The sequence below is a fragment of the Penicillium digitatum genome, chromosome 3, assembly GCF_016767815.1.
Source record: "Penicillium digitatum chromosome 3, complete sequence".
In the NCBI taxonomy this organism is placed as follows: domain Eukaryota; kingdom Fungi; phylum Ascomycota; class Eurotiomycetes; order Eurotiales; family Aspergillaceae; genus Penicillium; species Penicillium digitatum.
Window position 1 is genome coordinate 3,010,121 of NC_089386.1, and position 27,486 is coordinate 3,037,606.

Consider the following 27,486-nt stretch of genomic DNA (forward strand, 5'->3'; position numbering starts at 1 on the left):
CCAGTCCAATTTCCTTTAACGGGCTAATTGTAATAAGGTTCACCGTGACGTGTGTAGTCTGTTTCCATTGAAGCCTTCCTTAGGCCAATGCAGCGGTGGTTAATGCATATGCAATAGTATCAAGTTGCATTTCCTCCTCAGGGTAACGTGGAATAAGGGACAACACCGCTTCATTGAAATAAGTGAAAAATGGCTGGATTGACAATGCCGCGCTTTCAAAGACAGGAGGATATGCACCAGAATAAGCCCAGTCAATCAACCACACTTTTTCATGTTGATCTAGGATCAGGTTTCGAGGACTTATGTCGTTGTGTGTAAGCACAAACTTGGTAAAATGGAATGGCGGAATGTCTTTTGGGGCTTGATGGACGCTTTTGCAGATATCTAGCTTGTGGTTAAACCAAGCTTCCATTTCAGCAGTGTCCATAAAAGGCCCAGCACTATAATCTGTGAAGAACCGACCCCGACTTGGTCCTCCACCAATGGGTCCAGGCTGTAAAAGCTCAATAGACTGCATCTCTTGGATTATTTCAGCAACCTGCGCAGCGATTTTCCCTTGAGTGTCACGGGATAGGCTGTTCCAGCTCTCATCCAGTGGTTGACCTGGGATAAAATCCATCACAATATACCCAGATGTACCAAAATATTTTGTATCATCTTTGACCTGAAATGAGCGATAGACTCTTGGGGCTCGAATGGTGGTTCTGAAAGCAATGAGACGGAGGATTTCCGCTTCACTGGCCATGACACTCCCGCCACCCTTCATGATCAAGGTCTTCGAAAGCCGCACAACTGTGGTACCACCTAGCTGGTGAAGGATAGGAGAAGATGTGAGAAGGGTTGCCAGAGCCTCATCTGTGACAGAGTTAAGGTCCTTTCCATCTAGTGGAAAAAATCCATCAGGGTCACGACTTTGTGGCTTACCGTAGAGATGTCAGTAAATGGTATTCAACAGACCATGGAAAATATACATGGGCTGTTTGGGCGTATAGATAATCCCATGTCAGTGAGATAGATGGCAATGAATGTGGGGTTTATTGCACAGGGACAACCTCTTTCAAGGGCTATACAGGATTATAAAGAAACCCCGGGTAGAGGTTTTTCCGAACCAACCATCTTATCCGTTGGCATTACCCGTAGCGTGCTGCCTACAAGAGCTCACGACCACCGGAATTGCCAACTAGCCGGGAGGGCTTTGACTTGCCACTCAGAGCCAATCGTTTTACAGACTGAAACGTGCTGACGGAACTCCCGTTGTCATGGCTCTCGAAATTAGTGGAGACAAACAAGCCAATGAAAACTATTAAACACCACCATCCTTCACTTGCTGCTAAACTAGTGATCATCCGGGCTCACAGTAGTACAGACAGGCTTGCCCCAACGAGGCGACCATATTCTGGGCTACACATAGCTACACATGAGTTCACGAAATATACATGCATTGGGTCGTATTCTCTACCTGAAGGACGGTGTTTAAACCTCCTTTCACCCTTTTTGCGCCCTCTGTTTTGAACCCTCTAATAAAATTGCTGGTTCACCGCCCACCATTTTCTTTGTCTCGCTGACCCTCAGTTGAACTCACAACTAAAAGGACAGTCCTTTCAGAACCGGTGCATATAGTCCCAATACAGTTGAATTTTTTTTCTTAATGATCCGAGTATTAACAACATCTATGACTCGCAAAAATTGAGGGTGGAGGACTAGTGGGGCTATGGGAGGCTCTTTCCTGGACCCACTGTCAAGGCCTTAGCGTAGATCAATCATTGACCTGGCCGCATTGAAATGTGGGACACCGTAAAATGCATTTTGTATGGTAACCGTGCCAAGCGCCCAACCACCCATCAACTACCCAGTACACCAAAAAAGTGGTTAAATCAGGGTTTCGAAGGTTGCATTACACAATAGCTTCGAAAGCAACGGCGCTCATAGCCTGAGAGAGATGATGTTCAGTCTACAAATGAAGCTGTAGATGAAACTGGAGATCTCTGGATGCGTTGAGATAGAGAGAAACTATCTACATGCTATGACTGAGACTAAGTACTGGGAGCAAACAGTGGTGGTCACGTGACCTTCCAACAATTTTCCTAAGATCTTGTGGTTCGTTGGTGAGTTAGAGCTCGCAGAGAGCCTGAATTCGAACAGAACAGATGAGATTCTGTAAGGATCGCATGGTTTCTATCGGGTAGTGCTAGCTAGGCCACATGACTAAGTGAATGTAACGCCTTGAGCCGTAGTATCTTCAGGCACCCTGGCTAATGCCTGAGGCCAACAATAAGTACAAATTTTGCAAACTCTTCGGGACACATAACCTGACATTAAATCACGTGATAAACTACTCTTTTGCGCGAGAATTGCGACGAGGTCTTCGCCACTACAACATCACCGACAACCGCCGCGTTTCAAATGGCTTTTATACTCTTGTCGCAGACACTACGACGATTCCTATCAGTATGTTATAGTCTCAAGGACTGGATAGAGATTGCGTTGATTTCTCCTTTGTCACGTCTGATCCACTGGCCCACTTGTCACGATATTGAAGCGGTATAAGTCAAGCCCGTCCCTTTCTATCGCAAGAGCTTCCTGGCCAACTTAAATAGGGACCTCAATACGATAACGAAGCAAATGAATTTAGACACGGAAAGGTCGAAACCATCAGCAGAGATGCTCAAGGACAATTTATCTCTGGTGGGCTAACTGGGATTGTGGAACTCCTTGGTGATGGTACCGTCCTCAAATCGCCATTTCCTGACGCTGAAATGGAAAACCACATCCTGGATATTGCCAAAGAAGCCAGTATCTATCATCGCGTTGGCCCGCACGAAAGGCTGGTACGGATATTGGATCACTCCAGGGATGGCCTTATTCTTGAGTATATGAAAAACGGTGACCTCAAAACCTATCTTCAAGCCCAAGATTTGATACCGATGAGCCTGAAGTTGAAATGGGCATACCAAATTGCGCAAGCCGTCTCTCTCCTACATAGTAACGGCATAATCCACTGCGACATCAAACCGCGAAATTTCCTATTGGACGCGACTCTCAATATCAAAATCATTGACTTCTCTGGCTCTTCGCTAGACGGGTCTAAACCGGCCTCTGGTGAGGGAACTCGATTCTATCTCCCACGACATTGGAGAGACCCACCTACCGTGGCTACAGATCTGTTTGCGCTCGGGTCGACTCTTTACGAGGTTTTTCAAGGAACTAGTCCCTACGAGGAGATCCCTAGCGATCAAGTGGAAGAACGCTTTAAGAGAAAGGAGTTCCCTAATGTTTCCGCTATTCCATACGGACAGATCATCAAGCAGTGTTGGTTGTCCCAAGTCGATTCAGCCGAACATGTGCAGGCTTTCATGCGAGACATAATTCGCAGCAAGCTCAACGCCGACTATATCCCTCATCTCGATGGTTTGGACATTGCTCGGGGTATGTTGATTGACCAAGTGGGGTCTCCTTAGGATCGGGACAGTCGATGCCGGTTTGTCTTGCTCTAAGACATCGATTGAAAGTTCTGGTCGTCGTGTCGCATGATGCTGGACAGCCGCGATAATGCTTGGTGGAGATAAGATATTCACACATCCTAGAAGCTGTGTTTTGCTCCTTTTTGATGGGGTACAAACTTTGATTGCACTATTTCGTCGCTAGATAGCAGGGCGGTAAAGGATGGCGCTGATGTCTGCGCAGATATTCTATTGAGGTAGCCGTTATTTATACTAAAGCGCCTGCCGTCTGGATGGGCGTTTAAAAGCGGGGTATTACTGCCTGGTAAGACGCCAACGATATGCCAGCAAATTATTCCCTTGGGTTTTCCGCCGGGGGAAAGAGCGGGGCGCTAAATCACGTCACATACGTTCAAACGAGGAAGGGTAGCTGCAGTCATCACACATGACACGCCACTCTGCTTCCTCTGCTTGCATGCACGAACCACTTCCGCGCAGGCCCTGCCAGTAGGCGCAAAAAAAGACCTTGTACGATGTCTCGTGTCACGGTGCGAACCGTGATGCTTAGTAAGAGGAAGATCATGGCACGTGATCTCTGACCTGTTTTTCTGAACTTCAGTTCTAGATCCTGTTGTAGCTCTTGGAGCTACGTCTTGTATAATAGCATGCCCCTGCCTGTACCTGTCAATGGGAATCTGATCTGTTATGACCTGTTCCTACCAGTCATCTCCTATCATACCGTCCTGCCAGCCCGCACCCGGACACATATCCTCTCTCTAAGAGCAGGGGTAGGCTCAGATCGAGCAGGCATTACTGGCAGCCTATAAAATAGGAATATTATAGTGGTATAGAGAGCAGAGAGAGGTAGAAAAACGCGAGATATACGCGCCATGGGCGAGCTTCACTAGCGCGTGATATAGAGCGGTGTATACTATAATGGAGGGCGGTATTTGGGTGGGGCCAAAGGGGTGTTAAAACTTTTGCGTAGTGACTGTACATGTGGCCAAGAGTCAGGTGATGAGGGTGTCATTTACTATGCGGATACCATGTTAAATTACACAAATGATGACAAATGGTTGGCCAAGAAAGGCCATACCTTAAAAGGACTAAAGGTGTGCAGATAGTAAAGAATGGCGCCAAGGGGTGTGCATATAGTCATTCTCTTTTCTGACATGCAATCTATTTAAGGCAAGACCAGCGGAATTAAACTTGTGAATCACAGTGAAGGGGCTACAATCATAATTTCCAAGATGGTATTTTTGCAGAATGCTCTAGTAGCAATAGGTGATTATTAGTGTGGCTCTCAAGACCAATTGTCTAGAGTCTACCCAAGAGGACACATTGATAGCAATAGCACAGGCACATGGCATTACAAGCAGTCGTATCTATATAGAAATCATGACCCTGGATATCAGCTCATTTTAGAAGATTATTTACACGTCCTTATGGTACATACAAGTGCTATCTGAACGTCTCTGGCAAATATGTACCGAACATGAGAGCAGGTGATAATTGACCTCAAATGGGGCTCGATCTTCGCCTTTCTGTCACTTCCTATCTCCAATCTGAGCTCATATAAACCCTTACAATGATAATAGTATGGTTTTATGGCCCTCGTTTAAGTGATGTTTGCTGAATGAAAACCAAATTCAATGGGTACTTGCTTGGTCAAGTCGGAAGTCATAGGCGTTGAAGACATGACAGCTTGAGTTGCTTTACCACAGGATCCATCTATCAACACAAATCAATTCTAATAAATGTCATTGTCGTTGTCAGTTGAGCCGGAGAGACATTATGCACCTTATATTAAATCATATCCTAGGTAACAAAAAGTGTTTACAGCCACCTGACCGATGCTAGCGGATAGAATTCAAATGGAACCCTCTCCGGTGGTAAACATATCACTGCCTACAACTATCGCCAACGGCAAGTTCAAAACATCTGATACCAGAAGGGGAAATCAAAAAAGTCTGAGAAGGAGGGAGACACTATTAAAGAAGATTTTCGAGTATTGTACAGAATGTGATGCCGACATCCACTTCGTTCTCCGAATGAAGAAGACAGGCCAACTATACACGTTGACTTCGAACACCAAAGAGTGGCCTCTATCTACAGAACAAATAGTAGGCTGCTCCTCTTGTTTTCACTCGTTAATTCAAGTTTATTGGACGCTCACAGAACAAGGAGTCAAATCACCCTGAGCCGATTCAAATGAAGATGGACGAGCTAGCCATTAAATACCAGGGGCAAAGTCCTCAAGGGGAGCACAGGCCCATGTCTCTGCTGAAGGATTAACAAAAACCTAAACATGAGCCTACTCCATAGATTCTTGATATGTATATTCTGAAACACATCTACCATGAGAGGCACTATATTAAATAACCGCAGATAAGCATCTCATGAGCTTTGTTTCAAATTGGGTTAGGAAGAACCCGGAACTCAAGGAGTCTTACGAAGTGAAAGCGTGGATGCATTTGATCAGCTTCTGGGAGACTTGAACTGTGTTCCTGAGAGCGACTGCGAGGGTATCTCGTATACGTAGAGATGGAAGTGTCTTGTCATGAATAACCAACATGGTGAACAATTATAGTTGACTCTAGATACAGGCTTCCTCGCGTTCAGGGGAACCCATACAATGCACCATGTGGGTCCCGCAGATCATCTCCATTCATCCTGTATGCTTAAAGTATATCCCTGACAGCGACTATTAGCACTCCCAGGAGGCTAAGTGTTCCCAGGATCGCAAACAAGCCTGCTGGAAGCATGCAATAACGCTCCCAGTAATACAGGACACCTCTTCTGGGAGCCAGAATGGCTCTGGGAACTGGCAGAGGTTCCAAAAATAGGATTATCTGGGTCGCCTTGGTCGAACTTTCATTCTGCGCGTTACATCTCGGTAGAGATAGTCGACGATATCTGCTATTATTGGAAGCTAATAAAAACACGTGAGAGGTTCACGGCCAGCTCGATTGTCACCTTTCAATGCATATACATTTCGTTTGCTGCATAATTCTTTGTAGTCAATCGCCTTCCAAGATCAGTTCGTAGGTATAAGTCTCTAGCGCCAATTTTGGAAGGTAGAAGATTTTGAACTATATTTGATGTGCATATTGAAGAGAAAATACCAGTCTCTACACTACGTAAGCACTAGCAGGTCTCTATACGGACTTCTACTTCACCAAAAAACCGTATCATGTAATCGGTGCAAGAAGTCTCAACTCGCTGAATATAGGCTCGGTATCTACATAAAGAACTCCGGAAACACAACCTTCTGCTCTAATGACATTGTAGCATTGACCGTCATTCGCATTTGCAGAAGATATTTTGCCGCCCAAAGATCCTATGCCGGTCTTACCACCAGAAAAAAATACAGTGGGGCGGACTTAGGCATTACCGAGGTCACGGAGTCGGGGATCAATGGAATCCAACTTCAATGCATTATCACCGCAATGATTCCTTGCACGCGAGGGATACCTTCCGTGGTGCTCGACTTCGCTCCTCATATTTTTTGACCTGGTGAGGTTGGCCTGGCCTAGGGCTTCTTCGGATCTTTGATGTGTACTTTGGTTGCCGACCAGCGCTGACCGATTGGCTCCCCTTACTCGAAAAAGCTTCCAAATGCTTGGAAGTCTCCCGAGAGTATTGGCTCCTGAGTGCATTCATAGTTCTTTCGGGGAACGAATCGCGAATACTACTCCATGACAGCTTTTGAGAGTCTTTCAACCTCAAGAGTCGACGCCCATCTTCGGGGGTCCACTTCCTGCGGGTAAAACCTGGCCGTGGTTCTACAGTCGTAGCCTCTCGCACTGAATTTTCCATTGCTGTGGTGCTTGTTGTGATGATGCCGTATGCGTGTTGTAGCGTTTTTGTTGCAAGCTGAAGCACTGCAAGATTCTCTTTGAGAATTTCTGCACCCGCGAGGTCGTCAAAAAATTTGGCCTCAGCAGTGACTACACTGTAAGCTCGCTTCAAATATCCGATCGCATTCCTTAGGCCTGCAAGATTGCCCGCGGAATCGCCCTCTGTGATTTTGCTTGGCGAATTTCCGGCTCCTGGTTTATGTGCTCGTCTTCCTCGCGGCTTGTTCGCATTTGTGACTGTAGAAGTCCGGTGCCGGCATCGTTTCGGAGAGGATGTATTTGAATATTCCAAAGCTCGCTTCCTTTCGTTTGGATTACAATCTCTGTAATACCCCCCGTCGCTTTGTCTGGTGCCATCGTCCTCAAAGACATCGAAGACTCTTGTCGTACCAGGGCCTTCTAAGCCAGTCACGGAGGCAGTATCTCGGGAGGAAGGATAAAGAGCGACTTCCTCGGGGTAGTCAGGATAATTTCCGGCGGCTGATGCTGCATCATTGAGATAGAGTTCAGGCGAATTGGCTCGAGGGGGCTCGTCGGTTTCTAAAATTGGAGAGACCGTAATAATTCCAAGGGGCATGGGAGGAGGGTGTTTAAAATATGTCTTACCGAGACTCAATGTACTGCGTTCTTCTTGTGGCACATTATTCCCCAGGGTGTAGTCTGCTTCATCTCTTTCTTCTGGGGCGTCCGATTGCCTCACTACATCGGTAGTCTGGGTTCTGAGCCGGTGGAAGAGCGTCTCACTGAAGCTCTTGGTAATGGCTGCCAAAATCTTTGATAGTTCAGCGTTACCATGGTAGGTAGATTCAAGAGGTTCTGAATGAATGGGAATCAAAGCAGGAGGCAGTAAAATTCACGGTCGATGATATTTCAAACAAATGCTGCAAAGGGGGGATAGTTGGGACTATTTATTTGTTTCGATTCATCGTTTCAATCAGCCCGTGAGATAGAGCAGCGAATTGTCGACAGAACCGGCATAGATTCTGGATCTATCGACAAGGCCCCAGTATTCGCTGCAGCCAATCGCAGAGCCATTTCTAGCTGCGAGGGATCAGTTATAGGAAAGGGTTCCTAGGAATGCTAGCTTAATTCATTCAGTGGCAGATATCTAGCCCGAAACTAAACTAGATCCGTCAGCCGATGTCGTCGACTTGCGTCACACGGCGCGGCGAGTTGTTCGAGACCTAGGTATACCACACATAAAGAGGTTGCCCGAAGGCTGGTGCGAATGTTGTTCCTGGGATCAAATTGGCACAGTATATGGAGGAACGAGGACAACGGTGAATTTTCGTGGTTCGTTTGCTGGGTGGTGTCGGCAGCGTTAGCGAGAGAACGTATGAGAGGGTGTAGAGGTGAGGTGGTACTGAATATCTCATGCAAGCCGAAGGGATCGAGTCAACCGATGGAAAGTTCGAAGAGGACAGCAAGTCACTGTAGCGACGTGGGAATACGTCATCTCCAGACCAGAACTCCCAGGAACACCGGTAGGCAGTGCGGTTACCATCGGAGCAGGCGAAAGCTAGAAGGCAAGACGGAGGGTGAAGGGGCTGATCAGGGGAGAGCACCGGGGTGAGCAATCAGGTTGCTCAGTGGGCAGCTTAGGGCGGCGGGGTGACCAACTCACCCTGGAATCCGCCGATCACTTCCCGAGGCGGCAATGTTACCGTCAACATTATTACATTTAAGGGAACTGGAACAAACAATGGATCCATCTACGATATCCATACCAACTAGCAGATGAACCAACCTTCAATCTTAGGAACTACGACCTTCGACTAGTATTAATCCCTTCGCCAAACCAAGCGCTCTAGCAGAATAGCCACCACAACTAAACACTTTGAGGCTTAGACTTCCTTCAAGATGAGTCTCGGTTCACAGTAGACACCTTTTGACCAACGGGTTGGCTTAGTAAACATCCAACATACATCTATTTTAGAGCGGACGCTTCATCAAAAGGCCAAAGTTGGGAGGATTGCAATTCCAGTGCCAGTACATCGTAAATTGCTTAGAGGAATCTTACTTTCCTATAGCCTAGATAGGAGAGAACCAAGATCTAAAATTTAGAACACCTATTAGACATGATTCTTGGATGACCTGTCATATAGTTTGAACCCCCCTACTGAATGAATTTGGCAAGTATGGAATGGTCATCTAAGTGTCCGAATGACCATAAAGTTCACAACATCTCTCATTTCGTGGGTAGTCAGGCCCTGGTGTCAAGCATGTGCGAGGCAAGACATGACAGTATGTGGCTTAGGTGGACGATCACTAATCTACCGATACTTTTCGATCATTCGCCACTCCTTTGTTTCAAAGGGGCCAAGTCTGTCTGATCTCAAGGAGAGAGATAAAAAAGTTTCCGTTGGCCCTTTTCGAGATATCAAAACGGGCAGAGACATTTCCCTGCGAACTTGATCGGTATCGGTGTATCATTCGTCCTTGAAACAATCTCTGGATTTCAGTGTCGATTGTAAGCGATTATTTGCATTTTCCAGTTCATCCCCTGGGTCCAGGGATGGGCCTCTGTCCTCATCATTAAATACGTCCTCAAGGGTCGGGGTATGATCCATTATTGCGCGTGGTTTGCTGAGACTAGCACTTCTGAAATCGTCGAGTGCAGATTTCTGGGGAAGGCTCTCTAGGCGCGGAAGGAAGAGGCACAGGGTAAATTGAATGGTTTCGTCACTTGCTATGGCCCCCTGGAACGCTTAAATTCCAAGAATCCGGACACCATCGGGGGAAGAAAAGTCGGATTCATAGTGAGGCGCATGTGTCTCAAGATTGATTTTGGAAAGTGGGATAGAGAAAAAGAAGATGGATAATTGAGAATTCTAAAAGTTAGTGACATCCAACGTTCTAATTGCTCCCTCTGCTGAATCGTTCCAACATATTAAATATCTAACCTTCACCTGTTCTTGACTTCAATGTCTTCTTTCCCCTCACTCTTCCCTGATTCTTTGTTATCCTTGCCCAACTCCCGGAGAAAGCCATAATTGCTAAATTCAATCACTCTGTTCAAAGCACAACCGTGTCTTAGAATGAATCCGTTCCAATGACGGCTGAAAGCGAATATGAAGCTCTTCCTCCTGGAGTTGATGACATGACTAAGCTAGCCCTCTGTTTGAGTAGGACTTGACCCTTCATAGTTCGCCTCTTGCAATCCCCACGTTGATTGGAATGATTGCTGATCTCATTGGAGCAAGTCAATCAATAAGATGGGCAAAGTGTATTCACTAAGATTATTAAAAACTACTCTGTGATATTGAATTCAAATGAATGATCCCCTTGTCCGATCGGCACCGTATTCGCATCATTGTCATACAGCGTTCTTTCAAAATATCGAACCCGTCCATCCGGTCGTGCCAGGATCACCGTTTGTTTCTGTGTCCCATATGATCCAGATGTATAACTCTGGTCGGGGGGTCCATTTGCCGGGGTTTCATCCTCTACCCGCGCCGCAGCAATTTTCTCTGCAGCTTGGTCACGGTCATTTGGAGCACCGATGATAGGAACGAAGATAGTCTTGTGCAGATGATGGATGTATGTCTCAATTGTGGCATTCTTCTCTGGTAGTCGTGGCAGACTGTCTGTGCTGAGAACCTTCAGCAGACGATCAATCAACGCATTCTCGCCCTCCCTCTCCCCCTTTTGCACATGCTCGTTAATAGCGGCTTCCATCAACTGTTCTCCATCGATAATCTTTGGCCAGGTCCTGTCATCAAATCTTGTGTTGCTAAGCCCACGTGTCTGATTCTTCTCCGTTGCCACCCATGTGATCTGGTCCATGTCCGTGGAACGGTTGGAGACAATGGCCAAGGGTTCGTTGATATGTCCACACACCAAGCTGAACCCCCCCACCTGCTTTGCTTCTGGGCTGGCCACGATGCCTTGTACAAACTCCCTGGTATTTTTTAAATTATCGGTGGACCCGATCAACCAGCTGTTGACGATGACGCCCCGGCTGTAGACTCCGATGGCTGCGGTGGTCGAATCCTCACGGTAGTTAGTAAGAACTGCCACCTTGCCATGCTTGGTGACCCCCATCCACGTGCCATGTGTAGATCGAGCCAAGTCTCGCGAGCCAAGGACATAGGAGGCTGGCTCCGGCCACCAGTCTGGCGATGATGTAGGACGATGGAGGAATTCCTAGGTGTGATTAAACTTGAGATTCCACATCATAGAGTGGGAAGATACACACATCTCTGTTGTTGATTATAATCAACGAGTATTCTGGATGGGCAGTTGAGATCAATGCGATGCACATGGTTTGAGTTTCTGAGGTCCACCGGGGTAGTTGAACGTGCGGGGAAATAACAATACAGGATTCACAGAATGAACCGCGGTGTATGGAAAATGGAGTGGGATTAAGGACTCTCGAGAAAAGAAATGCCTGGAAGAGAAAGAGGAACAGGCCATTATACGTAGAAAAGGAACTGGTTAAAGCATCTCGGGTGATTGGGCCGCTCGTTGGCGACGTGTGCCTTGTCGGGCTTGTACCTCCTGTACCATATTCAATAACAACGTCAAAATAAGATCTGAAATATCTCAAGATCTAAATCTAAGATATATATATAGTCTTTAAAAATATGAATCAATAACAATCAGCCCCCCCCCCTCCTCCCCCCCAAAAAAGATGACGTCAACACATCCATTGCCCAGATGGGAAATGCAAGTCACCTCTCTTACGAAGTTATCGTGAAATACATTTTGTGTCCTATCTCTCTTTTTGGAGCTTATCCTGTTTGATCTCTTAATCGGATCATCATATACCCATAGACTATCTTTGTTGCTTTGTTCTCTTTTTTCTTTTGCCCAACTTCGGTGTTCGTCTCAGATCAGCGGGGCTGACTGAAGACCAAAAATAAAGACCAGGAAATTTTTTTTTTCACATCTTCAATTCACCCAGGCTTCATCATGTTTGGAATCTTTGCGGACTTGTTGTCGTAAGTATCATCCGAGACCCCCAGAAAGAGGTCCGCAAGCTAATGCAGATCTATTTGTATAGCTCAGTTATCACGATCCTCTTCCCAGTTTTCGCTTCTTACAAAGCTCTCCGTTCCTCCGACCCCTCACAACTCGCACCATGGCTGATGTACTGGGTGGTGCTTTCAATCACTCTGCTCGCTGAGTCCTGGACAGTGTTTATCATCGGATGGTATATTTAATCCACTCCAATTTTTGAGGATCGCAAGCTAATCGTGACTCGATAATTTCCCAGGTTCCCATTCTATAGCTGGATCCGCCTCGGTTTCATGTCTTATCTCGTCCTTCCCCAGACGCAAGGGGCTCGCTTACTGTACCAAGAATATGTGGACCCGTTCTTGACACACCATGAGCGGGAGATTGAAGAGATGATCGGCCGCACCCATGAGCGGGCCAAGGCACTGGGTCTTCAATACTTCTACCAAGCCATCGATTTGATCCGCGAGAAAATCTTGGGTCTCCCCCCGCAGCGCCCCACGACACCCCCGCAGCCAGGTGCCGCTTCCTACGCGCAGTCGTTACTTTCGCGATTCAACATCCCCGCTGCCGGAGCTGCCGGGTCATCTGCCAACACAACTGATTGGTATTCCGTTCTGAGTGCCGCGGTGGGCTCAGTGACATCTGGAAAGTCTCGAGAAGCGCGGGACGAGGAGCTTTCAGCCAGTGGCAATCTCCTTCAGCGTCAGCTGCAGTCTATGTCTGGAGCTGAGAAGGCTCATTTTATTTCTTCGCAGCGAGAGCTACTAGATCATCTCCGATCCACCCTAGCACAAGAAGAGCGGAGCATTCCTCGGGGTGGGCTCGAGGCTGACGACCTTACCTACGGAGTGCCGTTGCGCAAGAACCGCAGCGAGAACTCTTTCGAGGTGGTTGATGATGAGGATCTAGGACGTCGCCCCGAACGAAAGTCTAGTAGTGGATGGACAACCGGTTGGTTCAACAACGAGCAAAATTCCTCGGCCTCGTCTGGTGCTGAATTCACGGCGCGGGCTGTCGATGAGATTGCCCGGTCGCGCGCAACCGGGTACGACCGATCTTGAGTCTGTCCGCGGAGATGTTCCGCGTCTAACGGGGGAGAGAAGGGGGGACAAAAAGGGGGGGGGGGGGGGGGGGGGGGGGGGTGGCTAGAGTAGAACAAGAAGATCAAAATAGAACTTCAACACCTTGCTCTTGCTGGGTGAGAGATGGGGATGGGAGACATGCTATTTTTTCAAGGGAAGGGTTTTTTTCCTGTCCTGTTCAATAACAGTTAACTCGAACTTTGAATTGAAGGCTGGCTCATCTACTACTGAGATCAAGCGAGGATGTCAAGCCACATTTCCCCGGTCGGAAGAATAGCCTTGCATCAAAGAGGTTTAACGCAGATGCACTGCAAGGACGTGGAGGGGAGAAGTATTTGATATCCCTGTGTGTCGAAAGCTACTATTGAGTGTTATTGAATCAGGGGGGTGCATAGGAGATCAGGAGACATAGGAGATCCAATTTTTTTTTTATGAAATGCATAGTGTAGACGGAGTACTTCTAAACATCTTGTAAGTCCATTTGTATCATGTGTCATGTATTGAAGTAGATGGAGATGTAGAGATGGGGTTACCATAGTGGCAAACGGGAGAAATGGGGCATTGGGGGACAGATGGAGGGTCTATCAGGTTCCAGATGAATAGATAATACTCCAGAGTCATTAATCCGAGTAGAATCATCTTTACTGGTTGATAGAATTCATGGATAACTTCATTTGGTGTACATTTTACTGTCTTGTAGACACTATCATACACTGTATGTTGTAGTCTATAGTCAATACAACATACAACATACTCCGTAGATTCTTTGTAACATGTGGGTGGCGTTGACAGTATCACTCTCGACCATTTTTTCTATTTTGCCCTCACTTCTCTTTCTGAAATCGAAATTTCGTCAAGTTCATTGTGTCTAGAGATTCTCAAGAGAATCCATCCCATAACACACATTCAAAGGTACGTTGGTCGACCCGGCACACAACTCTCTCTGTTGTTCTGCCCTTTCGTTTTCCACAAACCCGAATATTTTTTTTCGCCTTGAATTTTTTCTCTCCCACCATCTTCTACCCTTAGAATCAACCCTTTAAAAATCCACACTGTCGACCAAAACGCTGCTCTTGCTGCGTACCTGGTCTTCTGTGTATTTCGGAAACTCGTTTCCTTTTTTTCTATCACAGTTCATCCGTTTTAATAACCTGCAGTTAGGTTTGGATGTGGCCTTGTTACGCCTCCGCGTACTGACATCACCTTCGTCTTTTTTTTTCTCTTGAACTTTCCTCCCTCTTCGCGCGTTTAGACGTACAACCTGTCTAATGAGCTCGAACCCTCCTCAGTCGGGCAACCAAGGACAAAGCACCGCTACTCCCGTCGCTTCGACCCAGCCCGCATCCTCTACCCCCCTGCCTGCCACCCAGGCGCCAGCTAGATCTTACGCCAACGCAACTAAGAAGTCCGCGACGGGCTCTACCGCCGCACCCGTCACCGTGGGCGGTTCAGCGCAACATGGGCAGTCGAGCTCCGTATCTGTGAACGGCAAACCCATGCAAAACCAATCTCAAAAGTCGGCCTCTTCTGGCGTGACCATTGTCAATGGAGCTCCCACTGCCTCGGCTGCTTCCTCCGGCGATCACTCTCGCAAGCCATCTGTGACCATCACCTCGAGCGGCACCTCTGGCTACATGCCCAACGGCGGTGGCCCGGCTAGTCGGCCCAACAGTCTTCAGTTCGGATTCCAGCAGAGTTCTCCCAACATGGGTGCTCCCGCTGTGCCCGTCTCCAACCAGACCCAGGCTGGACTTGGCGCCCCTTCGACAAATCCCCGGGTGACTTCTCCTCAGACTTCCCCCTCGCCTATCCCTCAGCCCGCGTCCAGCGGCGGTCGCCCACCCCCATCGACCTACCAGGCGCAAGGAAATGTGCCGAACTTCGGTAGTTTTGGAGAATCTGTTGATGCCAACGTAAGTATCTGGATTTCTTCCCTCCTGAGCGATCTAGCATGCGCAAATGTGTATCTAGCGTGGCACCACCTGTGCGCGACTTTTCCTATGCCTCATCGTTTTTGAATTTGTTTTGCTCACATAGGTGTGTTCGATTTCACAGGCTTCTCTCGCACACGGTGCTCAGCACTTGCGTCGCGAGTCCTCCCAATCCACCCACAGCGACATGAGCAACCACATGGGTAACGGTCCCGGACGTTCAAGCTACCAAGGCGGTCGCGGTCGCGGATACTCCCAGCCCGGCTACCAGGGACAGCAGATCCCCTACTCGCCTAACCCCAGTTTCCGTCAGACCCCTAACCAGCCGCGAGGCGGTCCTAATATGGGTCCCCAGTTTCACGGCTCGAACCAGGGCCGTCCTCTGGCTCCCTACCCGAACTCGCCGCACCAAGCCAACCGCAGCCCTGCCCTGGCCAACGTTAACCCTGCCACTCCTCAGATGAACCAAGTTCCGATGGCACACCCCCAGATGCCTCAGCAACCTTACGGTTACGGTCAACACATGGGCCCTCAAGCTGTGAGATCCCCCCCTTCCCGGACTTCCCAGGATTCCTGGCGTCGTTCTCAAAGAAACCTTACCAGCTCTTGGAGGCGCAAAGACAACCCTACAGACTCATCCGAGTGCCCCGTGGATCTTGCGCCTGAAAGTGGTCAGTTCGAACAGATTCTAACATTGGTGAAATTTCAACAGTCATTCCCCAACGCCTACGATCCCAACTACGCGGGTTATTACAACCCGAGTGCTGGTTACTATATGGGCCCGCCGTCTCCCCAACCTCGTGCTGCTGGCATGCCCTACAACCCTCAGTACATGGGACAGCAATTCCCTAACCCCATGCCTCAGGCGACCCCACTTTCGCGTACTCCCTCTCAGGTATCTACCGATCGTCCAGCTTCGAGCCTCGGCCAAGGGCCAGCACCTGCTGGTCCAGCTGTCGCAAGTCACACACATACTGGCAGCCGCGCATCCAACAGCCCTGCTCCCAAGCCTCACTTCATCATCCCCTCAGCTAAGAAGAGCCCAATCATCATCAAGGACCCCAACAGCGGCTCCGTCAAGACCTTCGAAAAGAACCCCGCATCCCCTGCTCGTGCCACCCCTTCGCCCGTGAAGTTATCTGCTCCTCCCACATCCACTCCTCCCCCTCGCACCGCCAGCGCGTCTGAGCACACTCGTACCGAGAGCAAGCCGAATGCCACAAAGACAGACGAGGAGAAGAAGCAGGAGCTGAAGGATGCAGTTCGCCTGAAGATCCAGCAGGATGAGGCTGCTCAGAAACAGCGCCTGGCCGATGAGGCCTCTCGCAAGACCACTGAAGCCGCGTCGACCGATGCCAAGAAGGACGACACCGAGTCTGTCCGGGCTGCCGTTGAAGATCTTAGCATCATGGATAAGGCTGCTCCCGTTGAGGAGCCCAAGAAGGTGGTTGCTGCTGAAGAGTCGAAGGAGGTTGCTGCCCCTGCTGAAGAGCCCAAGAAGGCCCCTGCTCCAGCTCCCGTCCCCGTGGATGACGACGAGATCGACTTTGATGCCATCGAGCGTGAAATGGCCGAGATTGAAGCCAAGGAGCGTGCTGCCGAGGAAGACTACAACCGCGCCAAGCAAGCCAAGAAGGAGGAAGCTGCACGGAAGGAGCGCGAGGAACTTGAGAACTACGAGGCCAACATGAAGAAGGCTGAGGCTGAGGCCGAGGCCCGCGAGATTGCGCGCGAGAATGCCGCTCGTGCCGGAGGTGGCGAAGCCGCCCAGGATGACATCAAGGATGCATTTGCTTCGCTCAAGAAGGGTGGATATAGTGCCACCGAGTCTTCCACCCCTGGCGACAGCGGTGCTGCTACTCCTGTTTCATCTGATATGGGCCCGCCAGCCAAGCCTGCCAGCGCTAGTTCCAAGAAGCCCGCTGGCCTCAAGCTCGACACTCCCAAGTCCACCGAGCCTCTGCAAGCAACTGCAGGTATGAAGTCGTTGCAGAATGCCCAGTTCTTGAAAGACCTCAGCAAGATCACTTACCCATCCACCATCACACCTCCCAGCACTGAGATGAACGCAGCTGCGCCCGAAGGCCGCAAGTTCCACTACGACCGGGAATTCCTGCTGCAATTCCAGGCCATCTTCAAGGACAAGATTTCCATTGACTGGGACTCTCGTCTGCGGGATACAGTTGGTGATGCCGCCGATTCGTCCCGTCCCCAATCTGCCCGCACTCCTAGCATGGGTAGCCGTACTGGCTCTCGCAGCGGTACCACGGGTCCACCAGGAGCCTTCTCCGGCATGGGCAACTTCAACACAGGCCGACCTGGTCAGATGCCCCCTATGGGCAGTGGGCCGATGGGTAGCCGCAATGCATCCTTCCAATTCGGACGGGGCGGCCCTGGTAGCATGGGTCCCATTGGAAATATTCGCCAAAACTCTGCCGGTGTTCCTCCGCGTGGCAGCTCGAGCAAGGGTCCCCGCAACGACAGCCGACAGAAGAAGCACGGTGGCCGAGGGGACGAGGCGCAAAACAAGTCGATGCCCCTTACTGCTGGTATGGAACTAAAGGCGATTCAAACCACTGCAACTGGCTGGAAGCCCCGCAGTGTTGGCCAGGGTGCTGCCGGTCCCGCCCCTGGTGGTGATACCGGCTACTTGGCACCGGATGTCGTGCAGCGCAAGGTCAAGTCTGCTCTCAACAAGATGACACCGGAGAACTTTGACCGTATCTCTAGTCAAATTCTCGCGATTGTCTCCCAGTCCAAGGATGAGACTGACGGTCGTACCCTGCGCCAGGTCATCCAACTCACTTTTGAGAAGGCTACCGATGAGGCTCACTGGGCCCCTATGTACGCCAAGTTCTGTAAGAGCATGCTGGAGAGCATGAGCCCAGAAATTAAGGATGAGAACATCCGTGACAGAAATGGCACTGTTGTCGCTGGTGGAAGTCTGTTCCGCAAGTACCTGCTCAACCGCTGTCAAGAAGAGTTCGAGCGTGGTTGGAAAACTAATCTGCCTGAGAAGCCCGAAGGCACTACTGAAGAGGTATGTCGATCGGCAACAAAACTTCATTATCCCTCTGTACTAATTGATAATCGATCACAGGTTGCAATGATGTCTGACGAATACTACATCGCTGCTGCCGCTAAGCGTCGTGGTCTCGGTCTCGTCAAGTTCATTGGTGAACTGTACAAGCTTGGCATGCTTACAGAGCGTATCATGCACGAGTGTGTTAAGAAGCTTGTGGACTACGAGGGTATCCCCGATGAAGCCGAGGTTGAGAGTTTGACCAGTTTGCTGCGCACCATCGGTGCCAGCCTCGATGCCTCTGAGAAGGGACCTGCCATGATGGATGCCTACTTTGCTCGCATTCACCTGATGATTGAGACACCCAACTTGCCCAGCCGTCTTCGTTTCATGCTTCTGGTAAGTTTCCCTAATTCTTGGTCCTGTGGGGGGGGGGGGGGGGGGGGGGGGGGGGGGGGGGGTAAAAGAATGAAATAGAAAACTAACCTGCTTTTCAGGATATCGTCGATCTGCGTGCTGCACGCTGGGCCTCCAAGGATGCCGATAAGGGTCCTCAGACCATCATTGAGATTCGCGAGGCTGTAAGTAACCTGCATCGCTGTAATCAACCATTGTCTCATTTCTAACTCTTGAAATAGGCTGCCCGTGCTGCACAAGCCGCTGAAGCTGAACGCCAGCGCCAGTCCAGCAACCGTGGCGGCGGTGGCCGCATTCCCATGGGTCGCGGTGATGCCCGCGGCTTCGGATACGGAAACCAGGCCCCTCCCCCCGATTACGCCTCAAGCAAGGTTGGCAGTGACGATCTCCGCCGTTTGCGTGCGACTCGCAACACCAACCAGCCCATGTCATTCGGTCCCTCCAGCCTCCTCGGCTCACGTACCAACAGCGGCCGTAAGAACCTCGGTCCCGGCGGTAGCCTAGTCCGTGGTAGCGACGATAGCGCCTCCAGTAGCCGCACCGGCACTCCTACCGGTAGCAAGAAGGAAGACAATTCTTCGATGAATGCTTTCAGGTACGCAACCACCCCCAAGGCCTTCCTCCTCCGGAGCTCCCCATGCTAACACCCTCCCCAGTGCGCTTGCTGCCCTTGAAGATCGGGATCACATGGCTACCTCGCCACCGTCAAACCCTGCTTCCCCGATGCTCACCAAGTCGCAGCCCGCGGCTGCAGAGCGTCCCTCAAAAACCCCGTCTGTCAAGGACGGCGAATCCACAGCATAGAAATTCCTTAGGAGTTAATGATCAACGTCTTCCATTTTCTTGGTTCACCAAAAGATTTCCTCGATTTCGTCATTTCCCATTGTTTTTTCCCCGTGATGAATGTCATGCGCCTTTGTTTCTACTCGGTCACGGTTCCTTTGCATTTTCCGACTGGTCGGTTTTCCCCTAGGACTTCACTTTTTCCCACTTTATCACGGCTGGTTTTACTTTTTGAACTTCTTTCGAGAAAGAGACCCGATTCATAGTGTACAATTTTGACATCTTTTTCAATTCCTTATTATTTCCTTGTCTTCTTCATTGAATTGAGAGAATGGGTGTGAAGCCATGGTTGAGAGTAGGACTTTGCTTGCAATTGGACTTGCTGAACCACTTTCTATTTCATATTCTTGTTTTCCATTCTCCCCACATGCACATCTAGTAGGCGCTTCTACCATGGAAGTGGAAAGCGGCATGGACGGATTGATGATATAGGGGTCATGAAGGGTTACTGATGTTTCTTTCCCACATTTTCTCTCTCTCCCTTCTTGTGCTTTGCACATTCTCCCTTTTGCTCTTGCTCTTGCTTTTCTCCTATCTTTGTCCTCGTCGTTTTTCCCTCGATACCCGGAGCAACACTCAGCTTTATTGTGATTGAATGAATTGCTTCGCCTGCTGGCCACGGGATGATATCTTTCTTTGAGATAAAAGAAATTATCCCCCACTGTACGTAGATGCTCAAATGTACTATCGGGGACGTCGATAGGAGCTGGTCCTAAGTACACTACGACAAGAATGGTGCCTACGAGTAAAGAAATAGTTACTGGATATCTGCACATCTGAGGGAGGCTAAGCAATCGATGTCTATTTCACTGTGGGCGCAAGACGGGAGAGAAATAAACAGGGCTAAAATCTGTGAAACGTATAACCAGGTCAGAACTTATCGGAGAACAAGAAGCAATGAGGATACTGGGCTGGGGTATAACTGTCAGTCCCGTCGCAAACCGACGTGATCCCTGACGTTTATTCTATTCAATAGAGAGAGACTTAAGCAACATGAGGTGTGAAATCGGATAGTCGTATGGATCGTGGGTATGTGAGAAAGCGTGACGGTGTTATGTATAGCGCAATACGAGTCAAATGGCAAAAAAGGAGATCAAGAGTCTCGTGCGGAGCAGGCAAGCCAAGGTTTCAGGATTCAGATTCCTTCGTGTTGTCGTGCTTGCCATTGTTATCTGACACTTCAATTGTAGGGATAGACGCGGGATTCTTGGTTGAATCAGAAGGCTCGGTCACCTCATCTGGCTTGTCAACCCTGGTAGATGAGTCTACCTTAGGAGAGCCGGGTTGATCGGATGGAGAGGGCGATATCACAATCCTGTCCAGCAAAGGAGACGGCTGAACACTATTGCTAGTAACGACACTCTCTAGAGAGCTAGCTGCTGGACTTCCGATACCCGGACTCGACATGACCACTGCATCCAGTGAGTTCCTAATGGGGTACGTCGAGTCAGAGTCGTCGTGACTAATGCTACTACGGTCCGAGACCGACAAAGAACTGCGCGAGGCCGCATTCGCGTATGATGCGGGGAGTCCAAGTGCCTTGGCCACTGCAGCCTCCTCGTCTGGCAGCATCGAAGTGCTACTATCGTTGCTGGCGCTGGCGCCGAAGATCTGACTGCCGCGCTGCTCGCTCATTTCCAGGATGTGGTTGTAGCTGCGCCGCGTTGGGTCTGCGCGGCGCTTCTTCTTTTTCTTTTCGCGCTTCGGTGAGGGCCGAACGACTATCACCGGAATGGGTGACTGCTGGAGGCAGTATTTGGACACGGAGCCTGGAAGCAGACTGTGCATTCCTTTCAGGTTGCGTCCTCGTGTACCGACTACAAGCATTGCAGGCTCGTATATGCGGATCTAGGGGATGTTAGGTTGGTAGGAGGTACCATCGGGGTTTTCGGAGATGTTACCATGCGTTGGATGATGCTCTCAACCTTGCCCACAGCAAGTTCCAGGACCAAGCTGATGGCCTTCTCATCCTGGGTATTCTTCTGGATTACCTGCTCAAATAACTTTTCGGCCTCCTCGCGGTACTTTCTTTCCTCGATTCCGACATCGCTGGCTATGCGAGAGTCCTTCTCCACCGCTCGAAGACAGACGATCTCGTCCCCGTCATCCACCAGCTCATCAATGAGCCATTCGAGGGCGAATTCAGAATACTCGTTCTGGTCAGTTCCGCACAAAAAAGTCCTGCTACGACGCGTGCTCTGGTAGCCTTTGTGTTTGTAGTTTAATGTGAGGGAGAAATCGGTAGCATCAAAATTGTCGAAAGTGTCGAAAGAGACTCCTCGCTCGTAGGTTCTGTTGTTTCCATTAGTTACACGCCGTTTCACACGCAGCATTTGAGCAGAACATACTTCGGCGGTGGTGGAGATGGCCCTCGGTTCAATTGGGCAGCCTTTTGTTCCCGTTCCTTCTCTTCCAATAATTCCCTCGTCGGGGTATCCCCATATGAAAGTCGCTTTTCCCTGAAGCTTGACGAACGAGTAGGCAACTGAGCCTCTGCGGAGTCGACGCTAAATTGGATGGACCTCCGTTGGCTTCTGGGCTTGACCTCACCGGAAAGGCTACGGGTGTGGCCGGACCCCGCAATAGGGATCGTATGATCTCCGAGTTTGGGTCGACCTGCAGACCCCAATGAGGATTTGGGAGAAGTCGGTGCAGACATTAGGAGGTAAATCTTCAGCGCTGCTGCAAGTGAACAGGGGTGTGATGGGTCTGTTGGCTTTCTTAGACCGTATGTTGTCGTAAATGACGAGAGGTAGTCGCGCGTATCAGCGGCCACGGGGTTATTGAGGGTTCCACAGGACCAAGCGGTGTTTTGGTATCATGTTTTGACTTAATCCTTTCAATTGAAACCAGGAAGATTAATTGCCACGAGTCATCTTGGTCGAGCTGGAGAGTGACGGATGCAGCGAGGGGTCAGGACGGTTGGTCAGGACGATGTTCACTTATCGATAACGGCTCGAGAGTTCGAATATGCTTATGTAACGGCGGCAGGGGTCCACGGGTCCAGTGATTGACACAACCCTATATCCCTATATACAAGAAAGCTGTAAACAACATAGTCATTCGGTTTCTACGTGAAAAGTCTTCATTTGGAGACTAGCTTCAGATGAGAATGTCCAAAAAGAAAGAAGCTTACCTTCCCATTTGTAAATTCACCCTTTGAGGCTAAGTCCTGCGATAGTCGGTTTAAACAAGCACCCCATGAAATGTGTTAAACTACTCTTGAACAATTGTATCTAGACCACAAGAGTAGTAAAAACGTTACTATCTAATATGAATAGATAGAGAATTGGACAATGAATTTAAAAATTTTAACCTTTAGCATAGTGGCCCTTTGCCTTGTGTGTAGCAAGCAATCTCCTGGGTATAGACCGGTCAACTATATCTTCGCCAAATACCCCCCCTCGCAGTACATGTAGTGCTTGCTTCTACTTATTTTTAACTGACTTGAGGTAGAGCTCTAAAATTCAATTTTCAATAACTAATAGTAGGGCTTGATTAGGCTCAAATCCGGTAATTGTGGAGGCCAACCCCCCGACGAACACCCCGTGTTCTTTAAACCACCCGCCCGCCATTTCAGTGGCATAAGTACTCCGTACACGCGCTATCTTAAATAGATTGATAGGAGACCCTCTTGAAGAAAGAAAAGAAGGGGGTTGGGGGTGGCGGGGGGAGGGGGGTCCTAGCCCGAGCTCAAAAATGTCGGGTTTGTCGCGGGACTGAAAACACCGGATTTACTCCGTGTTTCTTTATCAACAGCTAGTTGAGAAGCAAGAAACGGAAAAGTTCGCGAGACTTGAAATCAGGCGATGTAGCTGCTACGGATGATCTAATTAGACTTTTGATACTGGTATGGCATTAAACCAGAGTCAGACACCTAGAAATGAGGGCAAGAGTAGAAGCGAAAGGATCTCAACCTACTGATAAGGGGATATTAAGAGCACCATATTAACGGTAACATTTTGCATAGCACCAATCTTTGAAGCGAAAGTACGGGGTTGTAATACGTGATGCACAGATTAAGGAGTACGGATTACGGAGTACAGATTAGCATGTTGCAACATCTCGGCCAATGTATTCCGTGCTTAGCCACAACAAGAGGACCCACGTTGTTTATGCATATAATATGACTAGTTTGATATTTCGAGTACCCCCGACATCCTTACGGAGTATCAGATGGCAGAAAATGATGCCAGATAGGGGTAAATCTATTGCAATACACCCAAAGAGCCAAACCAATAACAGTACCAGTCCAGATTGCCCAACATCGAAGAAAATACCCAACACGCCTCCGCCCAGCCTCTTGATTTTCACTCAGTAGCCCAATTTACTAGCCCAATGTGGATGCCGCCCTACCTTACTTCTAACAAAGCCAAGGTACCCATTCGAAGCAAAAAGAAGCGAAAAAATTTAACCCCCTTTCCTTAAACAACCCCGGCAAAGAAGGAACTAGTCAAACCCTTCAGCTGACCATGAACCCGTAGCGGCGCCCTATTCCGACCTAGCCGCGACGATCTAACACTATCTCTACTCCGTACCCTTGGCTCTGATCTATCTATCTTGTGTTTGGCGGTGAAGATCATGGCGTGCTGGCGAGCTGCACTTCTATTTGGCTGGGGACGAATTCTGCGCGCTCGGGCCCGCTGATCGGCAAGGTCACATGCACGGCACGATTCTGCCGGTTTGAAGGGGACTATTTACGGTACTATGCACCATTGACTACAGAGTATGTTGTACTTGCAACGGAGTAGATGGAATATTGTTGAGGTTGAGTTTTTGTTTGATTTTGGTTTCTGTGGGGAAAGTAAAGACACTATTCGTGTGTACATCGGTTGGAATCACAATACTTTCCCCGTGTTTCAACGCTCCAATACACAGTCTCTACCTTTGTAGGGAGATCTGGGTGTTGGGCCGGCTATCACTGATAGCCAAGAGATGAGAGGAAAATGTAACAGAAATGCCCATGTGACATGAAATTATTAAAAGTCCAAAAATTGAGATTCACCGAACGCGACCGAACCAAAAACGCCAAAAAGTAGAAGATGAGAGATGGTAAATATAGGCTCGCTTCAAAAACATCGTCGTCAGAGCATCAGGGTATCAGGTATGTATCGCTGGATTATGGAGCAGAGGGCAGAGAGAGAGAGAGAGAGAGAGACAAGGGGGGAGGGGGGGAGGTCGAGATCGTAATGAAGTGGGAGTGATCTAGCTTAATCAGTAAGCCTCGATCATGGTCTGCTCTTGTGTACCAAAATATCCTTGCTCAAAAAGGTGGGGTTGATCAGAGCCTGCCAAGGCAATGGCCGTAGTTGCAGGCTCCTTTTTGTCAAAAATCTCCAGCGTAGGCTGGGGTGGGGAGGGCGGTGTCGCCTCATCCTCGGACTCTCCGTCTGAATCGGCGAGTTCAGGTGGCGACTGTCGTGAGGGTGAGCGAGTCAAGCTCAGCTCATCCAAATCCTCCGAATCGTCATATTCAAAGTCCGAGTCAGTGTCATCGCCATCGTCATCCTCCTCCAGCAGGTCCTCTTGAAAGTGGGCCGCCGGCGATGGAGCGCGGCGGCGTACAGGAGGAGTGTTGACGACGAATTCAGATTCGTCGTAGTCGGAGTCGTCGCTGTCGCTGATTTCGGAGTCCATATCGGACGCATCCTCCGGGTCCCAGTCCTCCTCGGGCTCTTCGACCACCGTCGAAGCCCATTGAATGTGGGGACGAGAAGAAGTAGAAGAAGAGGAAGCCTTGGTGGCTCCGCTGACAGTGTGGTTGAACCAGCGTTCTTGTTCACGCTCAGCATCGGCGAGGTCGAACATCAGCGAGTCGAGGAGGTTTGCGTGGCCAACGAGCAGGCGCAGGTCGTGGTCTGCCCGGGAAGCTTCACGAGTGAGCTTCTTCCGGGCGGTGTGGGCGAGGTAGTATGTTTGAGTGATACTCATTTTCTTTTGTTGGCGGCGACGGAGGAGAGAATTGAAGTAGGGGGAGGAGTTGGGGGTATTAGAGGTTATGGACGAAGAGTCCATGGTGGGCCAGACGAGCTTTTTGAGGGATAATTGGGTATGACTCTTTGGTGGTGACTCAATTAGGCGTCATCCAGTCACAGTGGATCTTCGTGGGGCGGTGTGATGGAAGGGAGAAGGGATAGGGGAGTAGATCAATTTCGTGATGCATGAAAGTATACTATGATAGATCAGGATTTTCTTCCAGGGGGACAAGATCGATAGTGTAACCGAGTTAAAAGTAGATCTTGGAAATATCCGAAACACCTTCCAGGACAAGAGGTTTATATTTAATCTGACAAGGCAGGCTTCCTTTTTTTTTTTTTTTTGGTCTTTTTAGTCAGATCCACCCGAAACGGACTTTACGGATGAGAGATCCACCGGAAATAAAAAAAATTGGAGAAAGGGTAGACGCCGAGCCCCGAATTGTGAATAATGCATTCACTTTCAAGGTTCTTATTTTCTAATAAATCTTCACCGCTACGTTACACGTTGTACTTAGACACTTAGATGAAGAGTGCAAATCCTACTCCGTACAGTCTTTTCAAGTCAAAGATCTTCCAAAAAAAAAAATTTTAGGGTAATTCTAGTGAGTCACTTACCTACAGCGGCGCCCGGATGACCAATCCGCCGTGCCGTGGTCCGTATCGGAGGATAAAAAACCGATCGGAGTACGGAGCATCGGTCGCACCTTAAGCCGTCCAAATCAGTTTAATTTTTTGCCTTAATTCCTTAATTCCTTTTTCCGTTCTTTCCTTTCCTGGTTAGTTTAATTACCGATACAGTCTTTAAGGTTCCCCATCGAACCTTGGAACTCAGGGTTTGGATTACATAGCAGTTCGATTTCCAATCACAGTATCCATAGGTACCGAATCACATCAACAAGATAGATGTGTCTTTGGAGCTGACAATTGCTTTGACCACATTTCGACGTGTCAGGATCCTACCATGGTATGTATATATAGGTTGACAAATATCCAGCGAGTTAGTATGTCAGCATGGAAGCTGTTGAATCTTGGAAGCCAAGCCACCTTGGTCCGCATGCGCATTCTGTATTATGCAACGCTACTAGTACCCCTCGCCTTTTATCTCCCTAGACAAGTATGACCAGTGTACAGCCTTGGCAGCATTGACACACTAGTATTCCCCAGGAATTCGAGATTGACCAGGATCCCATGTGTGAGCAGGCTATGCGGTGGGGAATGCCCAAGAAGGTACCTACTGGTGGTGCGCACAGATCCTCATGAGGCCATGAGGCAGCACAATTTCAGTACCACCCCCAGAACGATTTGCGCGCGGTTCTACAGCGTTGCCTATGGACGTACAAAGTAGGTTGTACGTTTTGCATTCCAAATGTGACACACAATGTGGCATTGGAGGATCTCATTGGTCCCCAAATGAACTCTGCTCAAAGTAGTGAAAGAAGCCTGACACTGCGCCTTGCAAGGAGGGGGCTAGATCAAGTGCTTCTCGTTTCATGTTACAGGTAAAATGTCCTCCAAGGGCCTGTTTTTCAGATGTCTTGGACCTTGATCTTGGCAAATTAGGTAATGCCCACGCGGATAACTAAGCACAAAAAAAAAAAAAAAAAAAAAGCTCTGGGCAGGTGGTTCGCTCGCATGGCTAACCCTTGCGAAATATTTTCCATCTCCACTTCGTAGCCCTACGGAGTACCCGAACACGAAATGCCTCGAAGAAAATTTTTTTTATGCCAATAAATTAGGTTTTAAGCTTCTCTCACAGTCGAAGATGTTCTGTGTACGGAAAATTCATTCTTCTGGCCTTTCATTATTCACCACATAGATTTAATACGAATTGCCCAACTAGGAAATGACGAGGTCAACAGGCAAGTCCAGCCACAGTCTGGAACACATGAATTCAGGGTCTATGATATCGGCAGGTGGCAACAATAGTCAACCCAAAAATCGATGTCGGATT

At 49.0% G+C, this 27,486-nt stretch overlaps 9 protein-coding genes across 9 annotated transcripts; 3 read left to right on the plus strand and 6 right to left on the minus strand.

Annotated features, from left to right (window-relative positions):
• Positions 1-79: 79 nt before the first annotated feature.
• On the minus strand, positions 80-1,002 carry Pdw03_8616 (Aminoglycoside phosphotransferase; the record flags this gene model as incomplete). The annotated part of the gene is made up of 2 exons (XM_066102017.1): positions 80-882; positions 972-1,002. The coding sequence occupies 2 exons, from the start codon at positions 1,000-1,002 to the stop codon at positions 80-82; spliced, it is 834 nt and encodes a 277-aa protein (XP_065957100.1).
• A 1,401-nt stretch (positions 1,003-2,403) lies between these two features.
• Positions 2,404-3,550, plus strand: Pdw03_8617 (kinase domain containing protein; the record flags this gene model as incomplete). Its single annotated transcript, XM_066102018.1, has 4 exons — positions 2,404-2,541; positions 2,598-3,099; positions 3,160-3,426; positions 3,510-3,550. 4 exons carry the CDS (start codon positions 2,404-2,406, stop codon positions 3,548-3,550), a joined length of 948 nt encoding a protein of 315 aa, XP_065957101.1.
• A 3,331-nt stretch (positions 3,551-6,881) lies between these two features.
• Positions 6,882-7,877, minus strand: Pdw03_8618 (uncharacterized protein; the record flags this gene model as incomplete). The annotated part of the gene is made up of 1 exon (XM_014682342.1): positions 6,882-7,877. The coding sequence occupies one exon, from the start codon at positions 7,875-7,877 to the stop codon at positions 6,882-6,884; it is 996 nt and encodes a 331-aa protein (XP_014537828.1).
• A 531-nt stretch (positions 7,878-8,408) lies between these two features.
• Positions 8,409-8,973, minus strand: Pdw03_8619 (uncharacterized protein; the record flags this gene model as incomplete). Its single annotated transcript, XM_066102019.1, has 5 exons — positions 8,409-8,419; positions 8,485-8,602; positions 8,665-8,731; positions 8,802-8,847; positions 8,925-8,973. 5 exons carry the CDS (start codon positions 8,971-8,973, stop codon positions 8,409-8,411), a joined length of 291 nt encoding a protein of 96 aa, XP_065957102.1.
• Positions 8,974-10,549: 1,576 nt separating this feature from the next.
• On the minus strand, positions 10,550-11,564 carry Pdw03_8620 (DUF833 domain protein; the record flags this gene model as incomplete). Its single annotated transcript, XM_014682344.1, has 2 exons — positions 10,550-11,446; positions 11,499-11,564. The coding sequence occupies 2 exons, from the start codon at positions 11,562-11,564 to the stop codon at positions 10,550-10,552; spliced, it is 963 nt and encodes a 320-aa protein (XP_014537830.1).
• Positions 11,565-12,214: 650 nt separating this feature from the next.
• Pdw03_8621 (TB2/DP1/HVA22-related protein) lies at positions 12,215-13,323 on the plus strand (the record flags this gene model as incomplete). The annotated part of the gene is made up of 3 exons (XM_014682345.1): positions 12,215-12,243; positions 12,306-12,455; positions 12,519-13,323. 3 exons carry the CDS (start codon positions 12,215-12,217, stop codon positions 13,321-13,323), a joined length of 984 nt encoding a protein of 327 aa, XP_014537831.1.
• Positions 13,324-14,612: 1,289 nt separating this feature from the next.
• On the plus strand, positions 14,613-19,518 carry Pdw03_8622 (Armadillo-type fold; the record flags this gene model as incomplete). The annotated part of the gene is made up of 7 exons (XM_066102020.1): positions 14,613-15,257; positions 15,400-15,813; positions 15,988-18,315; positions 18,376-18,696; positions 18,795-18,878; positions 18,936-19,309; positions 19,371-19,518. The coding sequence occupies 7 exons, from the start codon at positions 14,613-14,615 to the stop codon at positions 19,516-19,518; spliced, it is 4,314 nt and encodes a 1,437-aa protein (XP_065957103.1).
• A 1,167-nt stretch (positions 19,519-20,685) lies between these two features.
• On the minus strand, positions 20,686-22,216 carry Pdw03_8623 (UspA; the record flags this gene model as incomplete). The annotated part of the gene is made up of 3 exons (XM_014682346.1): positions 20,686-21,405; positions 21,459-21,849; positions 21,906-22,216. The coding sequence occupies 3 exons, from the start codon at positions 22,214-22,216 to the stop codon at positions 20,686-20,688; spliced, it is 1,422 nt and encodes a 473-aa protein (XP_014537832.1).
• A 2,555-nt stretch (positions 22,217-24,771) lies between these two features.
• Pdw03_8624 (MFS transporter, sugar porter (SP) family protein) lies at positions 24,772-25,572 on the minus strand (the record flags this gene model as incomplete). Its single annotated transcript, XM_014682347.1, has 1 exon — positions 24,772-25,572. The coding sequence occupies one exon, from the start codon at positions 25,570-25,572 to the stop codon at positions 24,772-24,774; it is 801 nt and encodes a 266-aa protein (XP_014537833.1).
• Positions 25,573-27,486: the final 1,914 nt, after the last annotated feature.